Source organism: Zeugodacus cucurbitae, chromosome 2 (assembly GCF_028554725.1).
Source record: "Zeugodacus cucurbitae isolate PBARC_wt_2022May chromosome 2, idZeuCucr1.2, whole genome shotgun sequence".
Classification (NCBI taxonomy): domain Eukaryota; kingdom Metazoa; phylum Arthropoda; class Insecta; order Diptera; family Tephritidae; genus Zeugodacus; species Zeugodacus cucurbitae.
The window spans coordinates 74,561,389-74,576,385 of NC_071667.1; the positions used below are offsets into that span (position 1 = coordinate 74,561,389).

Below are 14,997 nucleotides of genomic sequence, written 5' to 3' on the forward strand. Positions count from 1 at the left end.
AGACGTGGAAAATCAACAAACTGTATTGTGCAATGCCAACGTTGTCGAGCGTTGACGAGCGCGCGTGCAGCGTCGTCATAGACAGCGACAGTGTCAGTGTGAGCGTAGACCCAACAACGGCGGGGGTCCCCAGCGCCATGTCTGCCTTAATTATGCTGATGTCTATTTAAAAATGTGCGTGCACAGACGAAATACGTACATACATACAGCTATGTAATATAAATCTCGTATATAAATTGACACCACAGCAACTTTTCACCACACACCACAAGCTGGTTGCAGTTGACAGCAGAAAAACTGTATTCTAACCACTGATATACTTGAGTTTCATATAAATATATGTTTTTACTTTGAAACTGAGTAATTACATACATGAAAGTGGCGCTCCTGCTCACTGCAGTTATGTAAAGTGAAGGGTATGTGAGTAAGGTGTGGTGAATACACTGTTTCTCTGTGCTCAAAAGCATTCCAGTTCATTTGTTAAATGATATTCAGAGCGGTTGTGCCTTCGTACATATAAATTACTACGTAAGAAAGTTGTAGTTGTAAGTGTATGTGCTAGTTTGTAACCAGCTGTTAGTGGTGAGTTTCGTTCCTAACATATATTTGCCTTTAGTAATGTCATGCAGTTTCGCTGTCAACAAGCAATGACTTTGCTCTTTCTACATTTGACAGCTTAAACTCACCACACGGCACGCAATGCTGCGCCACTACTACTATTGCAACTAACATATACATATGTAAGTGTGGTGAAATTGCGGTTTACAGTGAAATGTTAGTTTTTTGCTCGTGTGTGAGTGTGTGTGCGTGCGTAAATTTACTCAATTCATTTTGCTTTTACTCTGGTATTGAATTTCTGTCAGCCGTAAGGTCACATGTTAGTGCGCATGTCGCCCACTCACCGCCAACAACACACCACAGCATGAAATGCATTTTTCAGTGGATGAAGTTTATTCTTTTCGACTTTATTTATTTTATTTTGTTGCCTTTATTTTACTTATCAAGCTTTTCACATTTTTACGTTCGTAATTTGTGGCTTTATCATTCTCACCACCAACAGTGTTTTTCTCAATCTGTTTTTTATACACTTTTCATTTTTGTAGTTTACCATATGTCTACATATATCCGTGTGTATTGAGTTTCATGCAGTTTTTGTAATGCATTACTTTCTTCAGTAGTCTGCGCTCCCAGCGTGGTCTCAAGCACGCAAGCCAGTCAGCGAGCGAACTAGCCAGTCAAGCTTGTTGTATTCGTGCATGTTTGAGCGTATACACCGTTATTTTTGTTGGCGTGGGTCTTCAGGTGTCTTCTTAGTATCAATTTTATATTTATAAATAATTTTTTATTTATTTTTGGGATTGTATGTATGAACGGGCCAAGCAAAAAAAAAAATATTTATTTTTGATTATTTTACTTGAAAAAAAAATTATTAAAAACATGCTGTAAATAATAGTTAAATGCCTAAATAATTTGGTTATTTAATAATGAAAAATACGAAATAAAAAATAATTATTCAAAAATAATAGTAAAAAAATATTTCTTAAAAAAATTATGAAAAATATTAAAAAAAAATTAAAAAACACAAAATAAAAAATAATAATAATAAAAATATTTAAAAAAAAAGTTAACACAAACAAACACAAAATAAAAAATAATTATTACAAAATAATAATAATAAAAATATTTAAAAAAAAGTATGAAAAATATTAAAAAACAAAATAAAAAATAATTATTATAAAATGATAAAAAAAATGATTCAAAAAATTATAAAAAAGATTATGAAAAATTAATTTTAAAGAATAAAAAAAAATTTAAAAACAATTTAAATTTATTTTTTCATCAATAATAACATCTTTCTCACCAAAATCAACTCTCAAAAACTTTAAAAACACACAAAATTAAAAACAAAAAATTGATGTAGTTCAATAATAAAAAATAAAAATCATTAAATAATAAATAAAAAAATAATAAAAATCATTCAAAAATTTAAATAATTTTTTTTATTTAATAATAAAATTCTGCTCTCCAAAAATTCCCACTCCGACACAGTGCTACCCCAGTCATGACTTGCGTTTACCTCCTTTCCAACTCAACTCAGTCCAGAAAATTCGTGGTGAATTTGCATAAAAGTAAAACCAGTACATAGCAGCAATAATAAACATGTATACGAAAGACATAGTAAAAGGCAATGGCAGAAAAAAGCTCATTTTCATTCTTGTCAACAATTAACACCGTTAGGTAAGACGTTTAAGCCATGCACACGCAAACGCACACCAGTGCAGAGCGCCACAAGCATACAAACATATATACATAATTGTTTACCTGCTATGACAACAAATATGGCACTGCCTAACCCCCACTCGACGTCTAGACAACAACAACAAAGAATGCAAGTTTGAGTGCTGGCAGCAAGAAAAGCACTCACTGCTCCAGGCATGAGGCATTAAAGTATCAGCTTATATGTACACTTACATAAATGAGTAAATTTATATTAGCATAACATAAACAACAACAGCTACAAAATGACAGCAACTGTAGACATGCATAAGCAACAACAACAACACACAGCAATAAGAAGTAGTTGGAGAAAAACTCAATAAATAACAGCAAAACTGTCATTACATTACGAAAAAATTGCTCCCGCTGAGGTTTTATCAGCAGCGCAGCAGCAACGTTTACAGGCACTTGTATGCACTTACATACACACATACACCTACATATTTATGTGCGATGGTGCGTGTGTGTCACCACCGTCAGCTAGAGTTTCGGTCTCCAGCACAATCCGGTTCAGTTGCTATCGTGCTGCGCCAGTTGCGAGCTTGTCTGCTGTGCTGGACGAACGCGGTGTTCATACAAACCTAAATACATACATACAAACAAATATAACAGGCTCCATTGCCAATTCGTTCGTTCGATCTCGTTGGAGCTTGTGTTCTTCTTGGTAGCGAGATCACAATCCAATCGTTGTGGCCACGCGAAATTGTCATTATTTTGTAAGAAATGTAAGAATTCCATAAATTTTCGTGTCTCCGCCGCGCTTTATCTCAAACGCGTTGCTTGTATTTCGCTTTGTACACGGAATAGTTGTTGTTGTTGCAGGCGCTGACTTCTGGTCCAGCGACGACAGCCTTGAAAAACATTTGCTTGGCAATTATTATAAAAGCGCCCACTTTGTGTACATGTACAACAACAAAAATTGTGATTTTTACAGCTTCTTTTTGCTGCAAATGTGTTGTTGTTGGCGGTGTTGTCATTAGTGTCATTTTTTCGTTGCATTTTTTGTGTTGGCGCGCAGCTGTTGCAATTATTGTTAAACTTCTTGTTTGTTGTTGTTGCTATTTATTATTTGAGATTTTTTTCGCAAATTCTTGCGTGTGTTTGTGTGTGTGCGATTCGTGGCTCCATTGTGTGCGCTGATTTCTAACGGCGGCCGCTGTCAAGTTGCGAAGAATTTGAAAAATTAACAATGCAAATAGCAGTGAAAAAGGAGATAAAAAATATAATAAATATTTATTTACAAATTAAAATAAATAAAAGTGTGCTTTGTTGTGTTGTGAAAAGAAAAATAATTATATTCGTCTGGCTTCTAATAAATAATTTAAATTGTGTGTCTCAGTTGGAAGTTTGAAATATTTGTAATGTTAATAATAAATGGAATAAATAATGGCTGGCAGTTTTTTTTGTGAAAAAATAAGATGAAAAGAATAATTTATGAAATTATAATTTGTAATAGATAAAAAAAAATAAAATATTATAGAAAATAATATTAAAAAAAATATTAATAATAAAATAAATAATAAAGAAAATATAAAATTAAATAAAAACAAAATAAAATAGAATAACAAAAAAATTAAATTAAATAAAAAAAACTAAATTAATACAATAATAAAAGAAATTAAATAAAATGTAAAAATTCATTAAATATAACAATTGTGAATAGTGTTAATTAAATGATCATTAAAAGATTGAAAAAGTATTTTTTTAATTGAAAGAAAATTAATTTCTAAAATTCCAAAATTATAGTTTTTTAATTTAAATAAAATAAAAATCAAAATCTATTATAAAATTGTTAAAAATTTAAAAACATAAAATAAAAACTATTAATAGTGATATCACTTCCGAGTGAAATTCAAGCAAATTCACTTTCAGTCCGATATTTATATATACATATTTGGTGTACTGAATTTCGATTTTACTTTTCAAATTACAATTTTTTTTATTTTCACTTTCACTCGGATTGCAGAACCTCCCTGAATATCAAAATTTTCAAATTTCTAATATAACCTGAAAATAAAAAATCTAAAAATTGAAAGAATAACAAATATTAACAATATATCACAAATAAATTTCGAAAATGTATAAAATATTCATTTTCCAAATAATGTAAAATACAGCAAAGTGTATTCAACAAAGTGAACTAAGTATTTGACATACCCGTTTTTGACAATAAAATAGTAAACAATTAATTTATTTGTTTACATTAACCCGTCTTTTTATCTTGAACAATATAATATATATTGATAAAAATGCTTGCATTTTGTAGGTTGGAGCACAAAACATTAGTAAATTGCTTCCATGAGTTGTTTTGCATAATCAGAAAGTATTCGGCATTTTCTTTTATTCATTTAAAAAATATTTTTTTTGGTTTGAAATTTGTTTACTTTTGAATTTCAAAATTTTAATTTTTTAATAATTGTAAGGGTTAAATCAATGGCAACTAACATGCCAAATTTGGATAAAAAAAAAATGAAACGTCATATACTTAGTCAACTTTGTTGAATACACTTTGAAATACAGTACATGAATTATGTTTTCATGAATAAATTTTTATAAATCGTTACCAAGTTAAATTAAAAAAAAAAAATGTTTTTGTTTTGAAAGTTAAAAGTATTAATATTAACCAAAGTTTTAATTATTATTTGGTTTTTGAAAATTTTTTGTTTTATTCTTTGTGAATACTATTATTATAATATTTCGAATTTTAACTTTATATTAATTAATTTAATGTTTCATTATTTTTTGTCGAAATATGTAAATATTTTACACTTTTGTTTGTTTTTTATCTCGAACTTTCCACACTCCAACACCAGTTCCGTCATTAATCATCACTGGTTTGCGTGATGAAAGCAATTTTTTATTTGATACTCACATTTTGAAAGTAATTTTGTGAAAATATATGATATCATTTTGTGTAAAAAATACAACATTTACGTATATGCACAACAACAAATAGTTGTTGCTGATGACTTAAACATGACAAAATTTATTTCTCAATAATTTTCATATTCGATGATTGTATATTTTGCAATTTTCCCATATTAATTTGACATTTAGTTTTGCTCACTTATAGACTTAGTCACATACTATTAGTTGTTGCTTTGAATATCGTGATTTTCAACTTTCGAAAGTTTTCCATGCACATGCGCCAGTGCTGCCAAGTGCATACCACAACAATTTGCAATTTCATATGAGTAATAAATTTTTAAATTACACACACAACACACACGATTGTTTTGCTCACAACTCACTGTGGCTCATATTACAACTAAGCGCGGTAGTAAACATTTAAGTAATCATATTTTTATAATATGCATTTTTTCAATAAAATTTGTATAAAAAATTTATTTTTTTTTATTGCACACACACATGTAACTAATCAATTCTCGCATTTTCTTTCTTCAATTACAGTTCTATTGAGCATTAAAAAGTTCACGCCCCAACAACAGCAGTGCAGCAGCAGCAACAGCGGCGTCAGCATTCAATATAATAACTGGGCAATAGCGAAAACGCGAGTGAGTTTATCAGCGCTCAGCCAGAGTGGTAATAGCGGCAGCATCAGCGGCTATCGGTGAAGAGAAGCGATATAATAATAAACGAAAGTAGAGTCAAATCAGCAAAAGGCGACACTGTGTGCCAGTCACCGGTCAACAGTCAGTAACAACAACAACAACAACACCGCCAAATACAACAACAAAACAGTTGCTATTCGACTTATTGCTCTTCTAAAAGGAAATATATTAGTTCTCCACACAATTGCAAGTGCAATTGTATGCGCACAACAACAACAACAAGAAGAACATTGAAAGCAACAGCAAGAATAACTGGCATAACTAGCTACAACTGGACAATCAGTTCATAAAGTCTAGCACACTTGTGGAACTGAATCTTCAAAAAAGAAACTCAAATCAAATCAAATTCTTCAATTGTTGTTCAACTGTTGTGTCACTGGTGAGTGTGTGTGTGTAAAAATAAAAATATGATTTTTGCAACAATTTACTGCTAATGAACGCTTGTACTAATTTTGTGTGTGTTTTCTCTTTACTTTATTTTCGCCAGCGTCTAGAACGAGCGTCGTGTGTTGTTGTTATTATTAGTGGAGTTATTGAAACACAGCGGAGCTCTCACTACTCACTCACACACACCTATTATATTTTTTTGTATTGAATTTGCTATTCGCTTAAATTTAAATTGAAAGCCAACAACAGTTATTTGCAAATTTTCTTCGGTGTTCTTCTAACAAACGAGTTGTGTTACAAACGAATATAAACTGTTATTAAAAACTTCAACTGTTCTCTAAATTTCTCAAAAAACGTCAACAACGCATAAACTACAACAACAACAATAAACGGCAATCAAGCCCCGTGATTAAAGCGTACAGCCTAATTATTGAGCGAGCGGTGCTAAGCAGAAGTGGTGATAAATTCATAAAGCGACGAAGGCAAAGTTAGCAAAGTCGTACAACAGCAACAACTACACTACTAACTAAGCAAATTAACTAAAGTACAGGAATCAACAACAACAACAACAAAACACAAAAATATACAATGGAACGTGAATCCAATCCAATGCAACCTATGTGCCGCTCCGGTTGCGGTTTCTACGGCAATCCAGCCACCGATGGTCTCTGCTCCGTGTGCTATAAGGTAAGTAACACACACTCAAGAGATTTCAAAATCTTAGAATAGAGAAAAATGTTGTTATTAATTGTTTTTTTTTTTCATTTTGCTATAGGATTCTTTGAGAAAAAAGCAACAACCACCTGTTAGCAGCACACCTGTATCAGTTCCAAGCCCACAGCCAAGTCCCACATTCAGTCCAGCCATCACAATAACCAATACCGCACAGCCGACAGTGCAAAGTTTACAGCTGCAACATAATGAAATAAAAGAGGTGAGTAGCATATTAAGAAATATGATTTCAAACAGGAAGTCAGGGTGTTTCAAGCCGACTGTGGTGACGTATAGTGATTTTAAGTGTAGGAAAAGAACTTAGTAAAAGCAGGTTATATTGAAAATGTATAGAAAGCTGGAGTCATCACATAAATAGCAGCTTTGAAGCAGCATACTAGCGCTGAAGTTCAGAAAAATTAAATTTGAAAAAATATATTAAAAAAATAAAAAATAAATAAATAAAAATAAAAAAAAATTTAAACAAAAAATCATCATTGCTTTACGGCACTTGTGCTCGCCGTAAAATAAAAATTCCATCAAAACAAATATTTGCTGTGAAATTTAAATCGTTTTTTAAGTAAATTTTCAATTTTCCGACTTCAAAAAATTATAAAAAAATATTTAAAATTTTAATAATATACTTAACAACAAACAAAATCCGACGTATGTCCATTAAATTTGTTCAAGTGGCCGAAGTGGTGGTAGTGCGGGTTGTACCATAAAATGCCTATCTAATGATGCAAATTTACATTCGACCAAAAACGTTTAATTCGAAAACTATTAACGCAAATTTTTCGGCAACGTTTTTACGACATCCAACGCAAACCATATTTTCATCAATTCCACCATAAGTTGAGTAAACTCATTCAAAATCAAGCCAACGAAAGCGAAAACTATGTCGGCCGCTAAAATGAAGACTGCACCCAGTGCGGCCACAACAGCCACCACCGACGCCAATGAGCGTATACGCAAGCAACAGCAACAACAACAGCAGCAAGATGATAAAATTGCAAATAACTATGCAACGTCGTCAACATCGGCGGCGGCCGCGTCTGAGGCACTGCCCACCAGCTCCACGACAGCGGCAGCAGCTGCCACAAACGCAGGCGCAAGCGCCGCCGCCAACAGCGTGCGCGGTGCACGCCGAAATCGTGAGCACAAATTAATAAAGTTAACCAATTGCATATTGTTTCATATACCTTTCCTTTGTTACTTGTATTTCACAAGACACTAGAAAAATACACTCTGCCAGCGGCGACGATCTCAAACGCAGCACAACGACTACGAAACGCAAGCGGCATGTAAATTTCACTTCACCAAATACCAAGTCGAAAATACGTCTAACAACGACGGCGAAAAACAAAACACAAACCCCCACTGCTACCGCTGCCGCTGTGGCGACTACAAAAGACACGGTTGTTAGCCAACAGCTGCAGCCGACAGTGGAGAAGTCCAAGTCGATATTGAAAGTGAAGCATGTGGCGGTGGTGAAACGTAAAGCGGGCACAAATAAAGTCACCAAGAAACTTAAGAAAGTGCCGCAAGGTGCGCAAGCTGAATTCGAAGCGGCCGAGCTGTCCAAGTTGCAGCAACAATATGCCACCAAACTGCCAGAGCCACCCACCGCGTCAGTAGTCACAACAAATGAGCTGTCAACAGAGCGCGCGAACTCCGCCAATGCTGCTTCAAGCTCAGGCGAAATTGGCAAGCGGCGCAGCAGCAGCAAACGTGTGCTCAAGCGTCGACACAGTGGCAGCACGAAGCATTTGGCATCCGGTGCTGGCATTGTCGAATCGGGCTCGGTTAATGTGCCACCAGTGCGTCGCTTCAGTCCGGTGACCGATAAATCGGCGCTTAAAACACCAGCCATCAAAGTTTATGATGGCGCTGATATGTTCACTGCCAAAAACTTGAAATCGTTTGATAATATACCAACGACCAGCAACAATATAACAGTGGCAATGGTCAAGGAAGAGCGTAAAGCCAAGCAGAAGAACGCAAGCAATGAAGAAGTGTCAGCGAACGCAACAACAACAAATGAAACAACTAATACAACTGCTAATGAAACAACAGCTAATACAACTGCCGAAAATACAGTCGTCACTGACTTGTTAGTTCCAGCCGATGTCGAAAACATTGTCGTGAACAATAGTGGTGTTGTTGGTGGCGTTGTTATTGCTCCCCCGGCTGAGCAGTTGCAAAATGCAGTCATAGCGCCAACGGTTGTGCCAATCGCCGAACCCATTTCTACTACGGCTCCCTCAACTAGTAATAATAATTCGTCTAAAAAAGGGGTAAATGTCTTACCAATTAGCTTCTTGATTAAATTGTTTATTACAAATGTCGAACACTTTTGAATTGCGCGGTGTTTCGTTTCCACTTCTTACCCTATACTCTTCTCGAGGCATATATATACGCTTATATATGTATAATGAATTTGCGTTGTCCTCTTTCGACTAACTTTTACGAAACACATTGCAACGACTTGAGTTACAAAATGTCATGCATTTGCTCTTGATTTATATAAATACACTACTTGTGGCAAGAACTATTGGTTTCTCATTTGCCCTTACTTAACTAATATTTATTTTCTAATTTAGAATTTTATATGAAACAAAGTAAAATTAATTTCTAAATCTATCTTTTGGTTTAAGGCAGAAGTTTAATATCTTGATTAAGAACAGGAATATTAAAGAGGGTTTTGAATAGTTTACATCTGAGGATTATATCATTGAATAATTGAAAATGTGAATTCTAACCTATTTGTGGTCTGATTATATAATAGTCGTTTTCAAGCTTGCTTTCAAGGTCCCATATTGGCATTCATTCCCTTCATATGAGTGATATAATTATAAAAATAAAAACTGAAATCCCAAAGCTGGTATAAGGAAGCTGGAAAAGCTATAAAATGCATAATTTGATCAAATTTGATTGTTCCTAAATGTAGGCAAATATTTTGCAATATCGTTTATATTTTTATACAATGAAAAGATTTTTTATTTTTTCAAATAACTGTATTTTAATTAACTACAAGTGGTTTATTATTCGGTTTATTCAGTTCAGCTGACGCTAAAAATAATTTTTCCTTTTCATGTTCGAAAAAAAATTCGTACTCGAAAACCGTTTTTTAGTAAATTTTATTTTATTGTTATCAGATTTGCATAACTTCGAAATATTGACAAAACGTTTGATCTTCGAAAAAATTTCGAACTCGAAAATAAATATTACTTTTTTTAATTTTTCATTTCATGCTTAAAAAATTCGAACTTCGAAAAAATTTCGAACTCGAATATAAATATTTTTATTTAATTTCATTAAACTGCTTTATAACTTCGAAATATATTTAAAAAAAATTGATCTTCGAAAAAAAATCGAACTCGAATATAAATATTTTATTCAATATATTATTTTTTATTTAATTTCATAGAAACTACATTTTTTTATATACCACTTTATATACCACTTTAAAAAAATCCTACGAGATTACATAAAAGTCACCTGAATAAGTAGTATGCAACTCGCTGCTAAAGTACATGTTCGAGTGTTTAATTAAATTTCACGGGCACTGCACTCGCCTAGGTTGCAGTGCCAAATAGCAGGGCACAATTTGTATTAACAATAAAAAAAAATTGGCATTAGAGCAGAGGAATTTTGGCCGTTAGCCACCTAAAATGCGCGAGGCTTCTACTCTGAATATGCATACCTAGTTAAATATATATGCGCTCGTCGCGGAAGACATTGAGTGGCATACAGCTTAGTATTTTAAATAGCTCTATGTATAGCAAGTATTAGCGACTGTTCTGAACTCATTGATTTCAGCTTATCGTGTCAGTGAATGCAGGTTACATTTTAATATATATTTTTTTTTATTTTTATAATTTTATTTTATAATTCTCAGATCTTTGTTGCTTTGACTTTGTAGTTGAATTAAAATTTATGCTTTATTCTTTTGCTTGCAGAAAATAAACGAAGAAAGCGCAGCTAAGACTAGCACCGAAGCTGCTGCCGTTGCCGGTCCATCAACATCCTCCCAAACAGCTGAAGATGATAAAGACAAGGAGGAAGATAAAGATGCAAAAAAGAAAAAGAATCGTTGCGCTGAATGCCGCAAGAAAGTTGGTCTTACAGGTGAGTGGTGAATTATGAAAAGGAAATAATTATAATAGAAAGAATATTTGGGGAAGCATAAAAATGTATTTGAGGAAAATGGCAGACAAATGGGAGAGCGTGAGGTACATAAATATTTATAATTGCTGCTTTGACGAAGTTCTTATCCCATTTGTGGTATGTGACTTGACCTTTGAAAGTATAGATAGATAATACACAACATGCTTCGCTAATTGCTCGCACATCTTGCCTCTTCTTCATATATTTTAGACGCTTCTCATTCTTGCTATTTACAAATTCGATTAATTATTATCTCTACAATTTCATGAAATTCTCTTTTCGTTTCGCCAGGTTTTCAGTGCCGATGTGGTGGACTCTACTGCGCTGTACACAGATACAGTGACAAACACGACTGCACATTTAACTATCGGGAACATGGGGCCCAAGAAATTCGACGCAATAATCCTGTGGTAGTTGGCGAAAAAATACAAAAAATTTGAACTTTTGTGCCATCAACTTTATAATATAAATATATATATATATAAATATAAATATTAAATATATACATAAAAATTAAATATAAATAATAATGATAATATAATTAATAACTATATATATATAATAATAATTAATATAAACAAACATTACAAAAAAAAAAATGGAATGAGAGAACACAAAAAAAAAATGCCGAAAAGAAAACATAAAAGAACTCAGCTAAAATATGATAGTTTATAGCGCAAACAAAGAGCAGAGAGCAAATTAAAAACAAAAATTAACTCCATAAATATACACAGGCACACACGCAGCTAAACACACACACACATACACATATGCATATATGTATGTATGTATGTCGAAAAAAGACAAGTAACATCAACACAAGCGGGTCAAAGGTTAAACGCCACAACTGCAGCGATGCCAACCGCACCCGCACGCGCACGAGCCAAACGCCAAATACGACGAATGTATGCTGGAACATACTGACAAACTTGCAACGAGCACGGCCAAATGTAGTGAATATTAGAGAAAAAACAAGCAGGCGTCCAATGTTTGGCCAAAGCGCACGCGGGGCCTTGGCAGTGTATATACCGCGCTCGGCGCATATGCTGATTTGACGCAAGCAGCTGATGCAGTCGCTGTACATGCAGCAGTAGCGCACGCTTGGCGGCAACAACAACTTGTAAAAACATGACTATATCTACGCAGCGCTGCCCATACGATGCGCTTAGTGTCGCGGCAGCACAGCGTTGCATACACACAGCGCACTTCCAGCAGCCGCGCGCAGCTATGAGCAGCAGCAGTGATGATGACAGCGTCTGCGAAGATGTAACACAAAACACGAAGCTATCCAAGCACTCTACAAGCGAGCGGCAACTGCAGCATACAGCACAGCAGCAACAACAACACATTGCAAATGTACAGTACAACAACAGCAAACAAGCACCCACATGCGAGACACACGAGCGGTCGAGTTTTTAGGAAGCTGGTTTGCTTTTTGGCTGCGTTTAGCGTTTAAGCGATTTCAAAATTCATACAGTTATCAGAAAAGCAAAAACAAAAATAATAAAAGAAATTTCAATTTACTTAGAGAACAACAACAATAATACACACACACTCACTCACTTGGCAATCCACAAACAATAAGAAACCTATAGAACTTTATTAAAATACTAATTTCAATTACAACAAAAACAAAAACAAAAAGTAAATACAAACGAAGTAAATAACAACAAAAAACAAAAACAAAACAAATATTAATTATTATTAATACTATTACTATTACATTATATTATTATTATTACCAACACAAGCGAGACAGAAAATGAGCTAAAAACAAGTAACAAGTAAAAAATAAGAAAAAAGCAAAACGCAAAAAAAAATGAAAAAATCATAAAACAACAAAAAAAAGTACTTTTACCTAGTTTACTATTAAAAATTGCGTGCAGGAGTAAACAACATATTTTAATTAAAAAGAAGAGAAAAAAAAAACTAAAAACAAAAAACAAACTTAGTGTATAGTGCAGTAAATGAAACGGTAAACGAAAGGAAAAATAAGTAAATATTAGAAAACAAAAACAAAAAACTATAAATAAATGGAAGTTCGAAGCTGCAGATGTAAGCGTAAAAAATAAATGAGAGTAAATGCAAATGGATTAATTTAATTTAATAAAATATACATATTACCTACATATATATATATATAATAATAATAATAATGATAATACATAGATGCGAGTGGGCGAAAGCGGATAAAAGTTATATTTTAACTGACCTAGCAATATAAGATTATCTACTATCTCACCACGGTTCGTTCTATACAAAAGAAAAGAAAAGAAAAAACAAAAACAAAAAATTAAAAAAAAAAACACAATTAAAACGCATTCTTCCTTTTGTTGCTTTTTTCACTTGCTTTTCCAGTATGATTTTATTTGAGTTGAGTTGAGTTTAATTTGATTTTTTTGATTAATTTTTTACTTTAAGCGTTATTTAGTTTCTTCCCTCAAACTATGATAATAATTATTAAAATATTAATTACACTTCTTCCTTGTTTTCATGCTGTAAATCAAATTGGAAAAACGTAACAAAAAAACAACAACAAAAAAGTGCAGCAGCAAAGCCGTAAAACTGCAATTTTATTGTTGAAGTAGAAGTCGATTTTACATTTTTTAGTTAATTTTGAATAACTCTAATTAATTATTAATAAAAAATATACATTTTGAAAAATCACAATTTGTTTAACGTATGTTATGTAGATGTGGCGTGGCTTGGCGGCTCTGCTGCGGCAGTGTGTGTTGGCAGAGTAAAGCTGAAATAATGAGAAAAGAAAAAAATCATATGGGATAATCAAAAAAGCTTATGAAAATGGTGCGCACTGACGGGGGGGAGGTATGTGTAGCAAATTTCGTGAAATTGGTTTGTTGTACAACAACAAATGCAGAAACAATAAAAAGCTTGAAAAGTGGTCAACAACAAAAATAAGAAAAATACCAACAACAAACCAGTTGCATAGTCTACTTTTTGGCGCTTAACAAATTATAAAATGATGTAATTTCTTTCAATATACATATATACATATTTTTGAATTTTAAATCGACTTTCCCTCCCTCCTCCCCCATTCACCCTAGTTGCTTAGTTTGTTTTCACACACACACAGACACAGACACACACACGTTTCTTCGCTTAATTTTAGTTAATGTAAAATATTTAGTGAATTGCAGTTGACGACATATTGTATATGTAGTTTTATAAGTTGATTAGTTGTGGTGAAGTAATAAATACATAAATATATTACAAAAAAAAAAAACATTAAAAACCATTTGTTTTTGTCGCTTTTCTTTTTTATTTCTCTCAAATGTACGAGTATGTAAGGTATGTGTCTCTTTTGGGTTTAACGTAAAAGGCATTTGCAAGGCACAGTTATTGCTAAATTTAAACTAAAACAACAACTTCGTAAATTGGTTAAGCGCCGTAGCAAGATCTATGTGAAATGCAAACTGTAAGTGAAACAATGAACTCTTTATTAATTTAATGTGTATGATGGTAATAAATGCGTAAATTAAAAAACAAAAAAAAATAAATAAAATTTAATTGATAAACAACCTAACAACACCAATCACTGTAATTATTTGATGATGAATAAATGAATGAAAGAATTATAATAAAATCTACTCGAATGTATTTTAATGATTACACCTCATAGGGTGGTGGAATGCTTAGGTTTCTGCAGCGGTGATTTCGAAAAATCTTTGATGAGGGCTCAGCTATATAAATCCACTTTTGCGTATTGGTTTTATGGAATTGTTTGAAAATTTGTTGGATCTATTTATCTGCTTCTGTTGCGATGATACTTCATCAGAGAATTCTTATCAAGTCTAGGTTGACTTGTAAAGTGAGCATTTATCGCTTCGAAAATTGGTTGCATTTGCCTGTTTTGTAAGGT

At 32.9% G+C, this 14,997-nt stretch overlaps 1 protein-coding gene across 3 annotated transcripts; it reads left to right on the forward strand.

Moving 5' to 3' along the window:
* The first annotated feature begins 2,806 nt into the window (after nucleotides 1–2,806).
* Nucleotides 2,807–14,090, forward strand: LOC105216118 (AN1-type zinc finger protein 6). 3 transcript variants are annotated; one of them, XM_011190436.3, is made up of 6 exons: nucleotides 2,807–3,002; nucleotides 5,689–6,228; nucleotides 6,337–6,923; nucleotides 7,012–7,170; nucleotides 10,910–11,078; nucleotides 11,409–14,090. In XM_011190436.3, exons 3-6 carry the CDS (start codon nucleotides 6,825–6,827, stop codon nucleotides 11,555–11,557), a joined length of 576 nt encoding a protein of 191 aa, XP_011188738.1. In that variant the 5' UTR covers nucleotides 2,807–3,002; nucleotides 5,689–6,228; nucleotides 6,337–6,824; the 3' UTR covers nucleotides 11,558–14,090. The 3 variants fall into 3 exon arrangements, 2 of the variants coding, with proteins under 2 accessions (XP_011188738.1, XP_011188736.1); XR_008471999.1 differs by lacking the exons at nucleotides 2,807–3,002; nucleotides 5,689–6,228; nucleotides 6,337–6,923; nucleotides 7,012–7,170 and adding exons at nucleotides 7,492–8,101; nucleotides 8,178–9,218; XM_011190434.3 differs by lacking the exons at nucleotides 2,807–3,002; nucleotides 5,689–6,228; nucleotides 6,337–6,923; nucleotides 7,012–7,170 and adding exons at nucleotides 7,503–8,101; nucleotides 8,178–9,244.
* Nucleotides 14,091–14,997: the final 907 nt, after the last annotated feature.

What these genes read in the sequence shown, in the direction of transcription:
- LOC105216118 (XM_011190434.3), top strand. Translation starts at nt 7,846, where the DNA reads ATGTCGGCCGCTAAAATGAAGACTGCACCCAGTGCGGCCACAACAGCC. An exon ending in GCGCGGTGCACGCCGAAATC is followed by an intron (nt 8,102 to 8,177) that starts GTGAGCACAAAT and finishes GTATTTCACAAG; the next exon opens with ACACTAGAAAAATACACTCT. An exon ending in CAAGAAAGTTGGTCTTACAG is followed by an intron (nt 11,079 to 11,408) that starts GTGAGTGGTGAA and finishes TCGTTTCGCCAG; the next exon opens with GTTTTCAGTGCCGATGTGGT.